The 10,643-nt window shown below is 32.8% G+C and overlaps 1 protein-coding gene and 1 long non-coding RNA gene across 3 annotated transcripts; both read right to left on the reverse strand.

Moving 5' to 3' along the window:
• Positions 1 to 370: 370 nt before the first annotated feature.
• LOC132756318 (bifunctional endo-1,4-beta-xylanase XylA-like) lies at positions 371 to 3,317 on the reverse strand. 2 transcript variants are annotated; one of them, XM_060747354.1, is made up of 6 exons: positions 3,115 to 3,317; positions 2,765 to 2,965; positions 2,431 to 2,546; positions 1,442 to 2,118; positions 1,068 to 1,103; positions 371 to 467 (listed from the first exon to the last, which is right to left on the reverse strand). In XM_060747354.1, exons 1-5 carry the CDS (start codon positions 3,256 to 3,258, stop codon positions 1,099 to 1,101), a joined length of 1,143 nt encoding a protein of 380 aa, XP_060603337.1. In that variant the 5' UTR covers positions 3,259 to 3,317; the 3' UTR covers positions 371 to 467; positions 1,068 to 1,098. The 2 variants fall into 2 exon arrangements, with proteins under 2 accessions (XP_060603337.1, XP_060603336.1); XM_060747353.1 differs by lacking the exons at positions 371 to 467; positions 1,068 to 1,103 and adding an exon at positions 584 to 987.
• A 3,466-nt stretch (positions 3,318 to 6,783) lies between these two features.
• On the reverse strand, positions 6,784 to 8,569 carry LOC132756319 (uncharacterized). Its single transcript, XR_009629315.1, has 3 exons — positions 8,432 to 8,569; positions 7,346 to 7,483; positions 6,784 to 6,887 (listed from the first exon to the last, which is right to left on the reverse strand). It is a non-coding gene; the product is annotated as an uncharacterized LOC132756319 (long non-coding RNA).
• Between the last annotated feature and the right edge of the window lie 2,074 nt (positions 8,570 to 10,643).

Here is a 10,643-nt window from a genome sequence, read left to right on the forward strand (position 1 = left end):
AATTATTTCTGTGATTTGTTCTTGTTATTTTTGCCAGCTTTATACCTTGTGCGAGATCCATGCATGTGTACCTTAACTTGTTTAAAGGATTTCTGTTTGTTTGCTGACGTAACTATGAAATGTCCTACTTTCTAACAGCTTCGAAATTTTATTTTATTAGAGCTTTTATTAATATAATCTTTGCAAACATTTGTGCAAAGTAACTGGTTATGCCAATTTTAGTTTTACTTTCAGTTCAATGTCAAATCACTTCTTAGGACAACGTATAATTACATATTATATCTATCATTCTAACCCTTTGTCGTAAATAGTACTTCTTATGGCCACGTCCACTAATCTTTGCCATGAATAGAAACAAAACAAAACCAAATGTCAATGCTCAACGTTTATTGCAAATAAAAACATGAATATTCATGAAAGATAAGAATCTTTTCCCGTATCCGTATCCGGCCAGTTTCAATAAGTTCCTGTAACGATAAATTAAAAGGAAAATACATATATAATGTTATAACATTTAAAAACACACTTTGCCTCAGAAATCCATATTATTTTATCTTTAGAAATGGCAAATATGCGTTAATTATGTTGTAACAATGGATTAAGAGTATGTTAGATGTTTGAACAACTGAAAAAATGCGCTGAATGTGCAGTATTGTATCATAAAAGTAGCAAAATGTAAACAAAATTGACTTCCATACAAAATACTCCTTCACTTTGAGTATATCTATTGCCAACGTAAAGGCTGGTTAATCTATTGAGCAAGTTAGTAATTTTTGAAAACTATAACAAGATACGTAAAATAAAAAAAAAAAATAATCGACTTTGAAGGTATAGACATTCTAGGAGCAATAGAAAAAACAATGATAATGTTAAAAGTCCCTTTTGGATATTCAAAGATGTTCCCATAGTTGAAGTAACTGTCTGGCTTAAATAGGTTTTCCCTATTTAAATGTCTTGTCTCTCCCTAGTTTCAAGAATGACATATACCTTAAATGAAATGTGTATTTACATTCGAATAACTATGTTCTATAACTTATAATTGAAATTGATCGCTGTTAATCACATACCTCATTTGACAATTTCGCACAACACCTAGTATCATTCTGCAATGATATAAGATATGATATAATGTTAACACGTAACAAGCTTACTTTTTGTTATTGCTTTGTCCTACTTAGAATTTAAAAAGTGTATCAAAGTTAAAGTGATATTCAATAGCAATTTTTTTAGCCTATACATATATTAATGTTGATCGCTTTTGAAACCAGTAGAGTAAGGATGTAACAAGAAAATCAGTATTTACTTCGTTATATTTAAGTGTTCTGTTCCTTTTGTCTCGGCTTAGTCGGCTATGAAACCTATAAAGTTATGTTTTGATGAAAAAGACCATTTTGATTATGCAGTATATACAAATTCTTTGTATTCCCGAAGACAAACTTACTTTTGTATCCCATGTTGTTGTAGAAATTGTCATAGCCATTGTTGAAATCGTTGTTCATGTAATAACGGTTGTAGTAGAAGTTGTCATTTCCATACCCGTTGTTCATGTAGTTGTTCATGTAGTAACCTCTGTTATAGTAGTAGTCATTGTTGTAGTCATTACCATTCCAGTAGTAACCTCTGTTGTAGTAATTACCATTACCGTACCAGTTATTGTAGTAAGGATAATTCATGTTGTAGAAGTAACCATTACCATTATTGTTGTAGTAGTTATCCATGTAGTAACCTCTATTGTAGTAATTGTTTCCGTAGTTTCCATTCTGGTAATATCCCCTGTTCCAGTAGTAGTCATTGTTGCCATAACCGTTGTTGTAGTTGTTCATGTAATAATTGCCATTGTAGAAGTTATCACCGTAACCATACCCATTATTGTAGTTCATGTAATAACCATTGTTATAGAAGTCGTTGTTCATGTAATCGTTTCCATACCAACTATTGAAACCATTACCATTCCAATTGTTTCCATACCAACTATTGTAACCATCACCATTCCAATTGTTTCCATTCCAACTATTGAAACCATCATTATTCCAATTGTTTCCGTACCAACTATTGAAACCATTACCATTCCAGTTGTTATTACCAAAGAATTCTTCATTCTCATTTTCATTGTATTCCCTTCAACAATATTAATATTGGATTTCAAACACTTTATATCTATTCAAATGTACCAACAGCATTTCTAAAGATGACAAATGTTTACATATACAAATATAGTACTGATGATAATACACAGGGCATTTATAATAACGCGATATATAAAAACTTAGGAAAACACAGTAAAAAGATTTATCCAAGCCTTGATGACAATATCATCTTATTCAAATCGGTTCATAAATAACACGACGCTATATGTAAAACATTAGATCTAACTTTTAGTCTGATTTGATTTTTATCAGAATTACTAATACTTTAAAAAACTTCACATACATTTGATCGTAAAAACATCCGAAGAACCACATGTTCTGGTAGCTTTGACCATTGGCATAAAAGGAAGGACACCAGTTCATGGCACACCCGACGGAACGGCTTCTGTACCAATCCATCTGAATAGCAACATACATAAATTTAAATGGATCAAGATTTAAGTTGATTCAACTCATTTATTTACTTACAGAAGTGAACTACATTGTGGCGTTTTTTTTTATTTAATCAGACAATCGTTATTTGATATATCCATTGTTAATTTAGAGATTTATTATTGTTTAAATAAATTTAAAAGTCATAAGTCGAACAAATACAAAGTACATATAGTTTTTTATACCTGATAGAAATTTCCTTCATTGTTTCTCCAGTCAAATTGTGACATTCCATTGTACCAATCGTTAAAGGTTCTACGTATATTGTAGTAATGATCGCCACCGCTATAGTAGGCATAGTGTTCACCATGGCTGTAATATCCGTTCCCCATGTTACATTGTGACATACGTCTGTCTGCCTCCTCTGCTAGAGAACTGTCCCATTCCTATAACATATCAAGCATGTTTCTGAGAATGCTTGGTACTATTTGCGTTATTTTATAAATGAGTCTTAAAGCATTCCATTTTTGCATTATGTTGAAACAGTGAGAAAACGACATAGATATAATTGAAGGTAAGAATCAAAACAACATACCATTCTGTCCCATTCTCTGCCGTTGAACCATCCTTGTCTGAAGTTGTTGTGTCTGCCGACAATATACTCCATATATCTTTCAGCACTCTCACATTGTGCCCCAACTACCAGCAATAATACGAGAGAAAACTGCGCTGCCAACATTATTATTTGTTGTGAAAACCCCAACTTAACAGTAAGACTGTTGAAGCTGCCAATGGAAACATACAGCAAGACACGTTTATATACTAATTCTCATACCGTATAGTGATTACTAAATGTTATATTAACATTTATCTTGGACACGAATTGCATGTGAATATCATTTTTAAGGAAATTTCAGAATGGTAATTTATTCATATTGGGTAATATAATTTCATTAACGTATATTCAGCGTTACTGCAAAATATTTGCATTTTCCTTTAGGTTAAAGGTTTGCTTTCTTTGAATCTTGCATTTCCTTTGAATCTTACTTACGCTTTTTTACAGTGACACACCTAATATTTTGAATCGAAGCTACTTGCTATATAACTATATAGCAAAACTACATATGACTTACTTACCTAACATGGAAAATGATTATGTTACAGACTGGAAACATTTATTGATCACATTATGGTTATTTATTTACAACCAGTGTTCAAATAGTTTTCTTAAAAACTGTGAGAAACTACAACATTTAAAAGAAATCATTTAAAGCCGACCATTTTATTACGTACTGAGGAGGATATCGTTTCTTTCTTGTCTGTAAATTTCGGTTATGTAAATAACGTTTTACCTGAATGATACTTTGTATGTCGGATGTGGTGAAAAGCAAGAAATTTTACACTTTATTTTAGTTTCCAATTTTGCCAGGGGTTTGACACCTCTATCAACAGTTATCAGGATAAAACATATGAACCGTCATTTTAAGTAAACATTCAAATTGATAAACAATGTAACATTATGTCTGTTTTACTTTACTTCTATTTGATTAATCATTTTTAGTCGAATGCATGCTTACTCTATTAATAACGAGATAATAAACTTGAGGATCAGAGTCATGACTAGTCTTACATGCGGAACATATGACAAATATATTGATATTATCATAATCTTAAGTATGTTTGATTTATGTAAAAGAACAATTCAAGAATACCAGTACTTAGAAGATACTGCAATTGATATGTCCTGATATTCTTATATGCTACACTAAAAACAAATAAAGATATTGAACCAAAGGAAGTACTTTGTATAAAATGTCATAGTTTTATCACGTTACAAAGCTGAAGTCGTTCTTCGTAGAGTGTAATAATTATGTATACGAACGGTTTTTGTTTTGTGCGAGCAAACCTCATTTCGAATCTACATTTCGTTATTACACTGTGCATGTTTGAAGCGCACTATAAAAATATCTAAGTTCAGCTAAAATACACTTGAATGCTCCTAAGACACGAGTGTTTGGATGTTCCCTTATTAATAACATGATTTCACTAGCTCATAAACCATTGATGAAACAAGTGTTTTTCTAAATCTAATTTTTATATCAATTTTTTATTGGGAGCTCAATTTTAGTACTTATAGAAAATGTGATGAAAAAAGAAGAAACACACACACACACGAACGCACGCACACAACAACAACAAAAACGCGGATGCTGACATATGATAAAAATATGAAAGCAAATAAATAAATGTTGTTTTATAGTCATTTCAAGGCCGAAATTTAAAAAAAAACAAGGATTATGTTTATCTTATCAGCTTAATATGTGCCGTATGAAGACCATAAAAATGTCCCCGTACATTCTAATTAGAGGTGTACGTTCAAAGATAGTTCATAAAAAATGTAACAGTGTATATTGTTATGTTTTTAAAACTTTTTGATCTATTTGCGTGGTTCTATTTTCCCTCCATGAATACTGTATTATCACCCGAATGTTATATCGCTTTTTCCTTAGTTTGTCTTCTCACGGCTTGTCTGTGATATGAAGGTTTCATAATCTTAATAATATTATATCATAATATTATTTAGTTTCACACATTGTTTTCTCATGTTACATTTCATGACAACCTCATTATAAATAAACCTGTGGATGTCTTTTAATTCAAAATTTTATCATTTCAACTTTTAAAATTTTGCATAATTATACAGGTGCCAGGGTTCATGGATGGTAGTTTAGCACTAGTCACTGCCGTAATGAACAGGCTTAATCAAATCGATCAACAGCATGATAAAATCTGTCGTTTTGGGTGTCCTTTAGGGGTTCCGTTTTTCTCTATTCTTTTAAAATAAATGTGGAAATTTGATCTGCCTTTGGGTGTATCTAAACAGTTCTCCCTAATACCATGACGCAGTCAACAGCGTGCCGTATCATATTTGCTTAAAATGCAGGTTTTCTTTCTGTCGTATAGTATCTGTACATGTGATGTATGCAGTAAATTATAGAACAAATCATATCAGATAGATATTTGGTACTTATTATCCATTATCTTATAATGATATTTACAACAATACTGTTAAAAATGTTAACGAAACTATAGAATGCTTGGTTCGTAAACCGACAGTAAAATATATTTACGTATTTTATTTAATGTAGCTTTAAAATGAAATATAAATATATATGTTGGGTAAAGTAAAAGTACATGTATATTTGAAAAGATCTTCTTCCAACCATTTATCTTATCTTACCTTACATTATCCGTACTGATTTCAAGAAATCATACATGTACATCAATATTTGTTAGGGTTTCTTAACCTTTTGATTGGATACTTATTTATAAAGAAATTAAGAAACTAAAAACTATTTCTTAAATCATTTATTTTTTTTTCCAAAAATCAAGCGAGTTTCCAGAAACTTATCTTAAGTTTTCAACTCTTTATACTTCTTACGGCCGTGAAGTACGCGGGGTAACGGGCTAGCAGTCTAGCGGGCTAACAGTGTGAACTGGGCGGGCTAGCAGTCTAGCGGGTTAACAGTGTGAACTGGGCGGGCTAGCAGTCTAGCGGGATAACAGTGTGAACTGGGCGGGCTAGCAGTCTAGCGGGATAACAGTGTGAACTGGGCGGGCTAGCAGTCTAGCGGTCTAGCCGTGTGAACTGGGCGGGCTGGCGGGCCAGCGGGTTAAATCTAAAACTTAACTGATTCAACATGAAAACGTTATGATACATATCCTAGCATTGTGAAGTGGGCGGGCTAACAGTGTTGCGGGCTAGCAGTGTGAACTGAGCGGGCTGGCGGGCCGGCGGGCTAAACCTTTATACTTATTTAAATCAACATGAAAACCTCATGATACATTTCCTAGCAGTGTGAAGTGGGCGGGCTGACAGTGTAGCGGGCTAACAGTGTGAACTGGGCGGGCTGGCGGGCCAGCGGGCTAAACTCTCAAACTTAACTGATTCAACATGAAAACGTTATGATACATTACCTGGCAGTGTGAAGTGGGCGGGCTAACAGTGTAGAGGGCTGGCAGTGTGAACTGGGCGGGCTGGCGGGCCAGCGGGCTAAACTTTAATACTTAATTGAATCCACAAAAAAACCTCATGATACATTTCCTAGCAGTGTGAAGTGGGCGGGCTAACAGTGTAGCGGGCTAGCAGTGTGAACTGGGCGGGCTGGACTTATTTATTTATTCTGTCTTCTTTTGTACTGTTTTACTTTCTTTTGGTGCATTGAAATTTTAAAAAATGGTTTTATATACAGTGTAAAGCAAATCCATGATTGAGTATTCGTTTATTTTAATTTTCTTTTCACAAATTAATGCACAATCGGCGTTTGTCTCCTCTTTCTAAAGTGTGTCATTCTAGAGATCGTGTCCCTGAAATAAATGGACAGAAGTTTGCATAAGATATCATTACCGTGTTAGAGTGATAAAAAATTGATAATGTTTGTCAGCTAATGTTAAATTTTGCTATTGTCTCATCCAGTCAGTGTCTGGAATAAAAATAACACTTCACATTTGACATCTAATAATAGAAGTAAATTATTCTTATAAAACAAAAATAAGCGTTTGTACATTGTTAACTTGAATATAAATACCTGCAATAATTATATAATTAAAATCAAACACTTTTTTCTTCCATAAGGGATCTGAGAGATACATAAATAATGTTAAAAGAAAAAAAGAAAAAAAAAAGTAACCCATCCGGGGTTTGAACTCACGCCCCCCAGTTTTATTCTAGCTTTTATGAATACTATTCAAAGTGGATGTTATGCATTAGCAGTGGTTTACTTTATTTATCAGTTTAAAACAGAATATACGGCAAGTATCGTCACCTTATTTTCGTGTTTGTTGTCTTTTACAACAGTAAACTTTTCCATCCGGGCAATCTGCATCTGCTTCGGATATGAATAAATGTTCACCCTCACAATGCTGGCTTGCAATGCATTTACAAGAAATTTCTCGTTTTGAACCTAATTTGAAAGAAAAAAAATAATCAAAGTTAAATATTCGAATTAACGCAAATCTGGACATTCAAAACGGCGGATAGAGCCACGAATTGCTGACACACTTAAAAGGACACCCCTGAGGTTTTTTGACATGACAGGTCTGAAAAAGTTTTCAGAAATTTGTGTACCAATTGATTAAGGTTGTATCCAATAACTTATGGGTAAATTTTTAATTCATTTCCTTATCTTGTTTTTCCAGAATAATAATTTTTATTGTGAAAAAAGCCCAAAACTTTCCCAAAAAATCCGGCTAATAATCGCATATAAAATCGATTTTCAATCTAATCTGAATATATTTCTTTGTTATCCTTTGCAGAATTTCCCATTTAATGTTCTTCACTTGATATTGGCTGACTTTCAAATTTTATGTTTTTACGCCCCTAAACCTCAGTGGAGTTCCTTTAATACATCGATTTAAGCACAATTCAGCCAATATACAAAAATTATTGTTTTATGAAAATTATCATTTTTCCCCTCGTGGCTACTGCCACTCATGAAATATTTATTTTCATACCACTCGATGAAAATAATTTCTGTATTTTTAGAAAATATCCTCTAGGTATTCATAGAAAATAATCGTTTAGTCTAGCATGCTACACGGAAAATGCTTAGTTTTTTTTATATATAACCTAAAATGTATGCACCATATTTATGTATCATGTCCAGGCACGATTTTTGTGATATTTCTAACGATTAAAAAAAGTTGTGTTGATCGGATATGAAAAATACAAAAAGAATTGCTTATTGAGAATCAAGAATTAAAAAGTCTCAAAAAAGTAAAATTTTTGCAGCGCGACATTTACAATATTACAAAGACAAATTTTCACTGTCACAAAAATCATATTTGTTGTAGTTTCTAAATAATTCCTTATGTAACAAACTAAAATTAAATGAATAAATAATACCACTCACCTTCTGACACATCCAAAGTTGCAATCAGGCAAAGCCCAAGGATGAAGATTCCCAATTTGTAGCCCATTTTTACTTCAGTAAAACGCTTTAATAATAACTAGACACTATCGTGTTGAAATATTAAATGACGTGTGACTAGCAAAGAACATAACTTAGTAATTCTTGCTTGCAACATCTTGATAGTTTATTTAGAGGCCCGACTATACACATATTAAAGTTAGAAGTGGATACAAAAATCAATGAAATAATATTTGTTGCATTCAATGACAGTTTCTGGGGAACATCGCAGTTCATTATAAGCCTTTATTTTAACTTCTAGACTATTTAATTAAGGCGTAAACAATTAAAGATTAACAACTGACTTAGTGTTAAATAATGATTATTATTCTTTTAAATCGATTGTGAAGGCTTTTTAACCGCTCTCGATATCGCTACCTGCAACTAACCAAAACTGGTATCATACTGAGAAAACATGGTCGTGTATTTAGCATGACTCGAACCGATCCATGAGTTGAGAGAGGGGACACCTCTACCACTAGGTTATCCCTTCCTTTATCTTACAACTTGAAATTTTAAGACATGAAAAGTCTAGATGAAAGTGTTTAACCATAACCTGCTGCTTAATTGTATTTTTAAAAAGCCCGATGATGTACGAATGGCAATCGGAACATCTCGGCTATCATTCGTAATAATCCGAAGTTTGACGGAAAGGGCCGAGATGATACAATTGAGAACCCCAGCAACAATATGATTTACCGCTCGAACAGAATTAGATTTGGCCACCAGTGATAAAGTTTCTCGATAACTACTGTTGGCTGAACAACTTTTTCATCTTGATATCCCAAAAATTGTTAATGACAAATCCATTTAATAATTTCAGCAGGTGATCACAGGTGGCAGTATCAGTGTTTGGACACCCCACCCCTATCTGCCCCTGGACCCCTACTACAACCCTGCAAAAAATATAATTCAACACTCTAAGGCTTACTATAAGGTACCAAATACAAAACCACCGATAAAATTATATAAAAAAAAAAATTTTCCACTATCAAAATTACAGTTATAGAAAGGTGAAAAGCCTACTATATGTTCATTTGCCAAACAATGTGGAACACGGGAAATCGTCGTTTCGGCGACTGAGGCGCATTCCGGCGGGATTTCGCTGCATCATTCATTAACATCAATAAAAAGAACTAAAAATCTTTAACTTTTATTTTCTAAACGTTTTAATAAGTATTGAGAAAATGGTGACCTTTAAATACAAGTTTTATTTCAATGTGGTCTTAATTCGGAAGTTATTTCTGCGGCAGGTAAAATTCAGCGATTCTTAAACTGCTCAAAGATATAGCAGGAACAGGAAAGAAATGAGAAACCCCGGAAATATACGGAGATATCCGATGTATTCCAATCGGAGAGTGATTGAGCTCCGATTTGAGCCTCATTTTAAATATTATTATCAATCTGTTCGGTCTATCATTTTGAAATAAACATTGTGAAAATCAATACTTTTAATTAGAACGAAGAGAAAAACAAAGACATATTGTCACCTGTTACATACTATGAATATTGTATTCAGTTATTTCTTATATATTTTTTATGTTTTATTATACACATTGAAAGAGAGAAAAAAAAGGCTGCAGATAATTTAACCCTGTTGAAGACTCTGGGTACATTATTTTTCCTCTCGGCGGTGTTGTAGAAAGATGGAAGATCGAGTAACACTTGAACATGCTATATTTAAGTAACGAATTATAGAGGATAATTAAGCAGTTGATTAAAAATATGCGATCACAAGATAAGTTGATTAATGTAATTCAAATACATTTATTATACATGTATATATAATGTATCATGGCCAGACCATGCGATTTAAACTCGAGTCAGAGAAGTGAGTATAATACCAAAGATATTATACAACGGACAATCAGACTTTAGTTTGAATTGAGCTCTCAACTTAGACAAGATAGGTCTACTGTGGTTCAAAACCCTAAAAACATAAAATTTGATTTTTTTTTACATCGGTCAGCTAGGGCACTTAAACAGAAAAATACGTAAAAGATAATTAAAATCCGCCTGAGAACAATTTCTGGATGGTGCCCTGGCCTCCACAAACGACTACTCAATAATTATTTGAGTGTTTGCTATTTGTATATAAAAGTATGCATTTAACTGTTAAAATATTAATTATTCTTCAAACTAGCTCAAACTTGGG

This window comes from Ruditapes philippinarum, unplaced genomic scaffold (genome assembly GCF_026571515.1).
Source record: "Ruditapes philippinarum isolate M1 unplaced genomic scaffold, ASM2657151v2 ctg9058_1_1_1_1, whole genome shotgun sequence".
NCBI classification, from domain to species: Eukaryota; Metazoa; Mollusca; class Bivalvia; order Venerida; family Veneridae; genus Ruditapes; species Ruditapes philippinarum.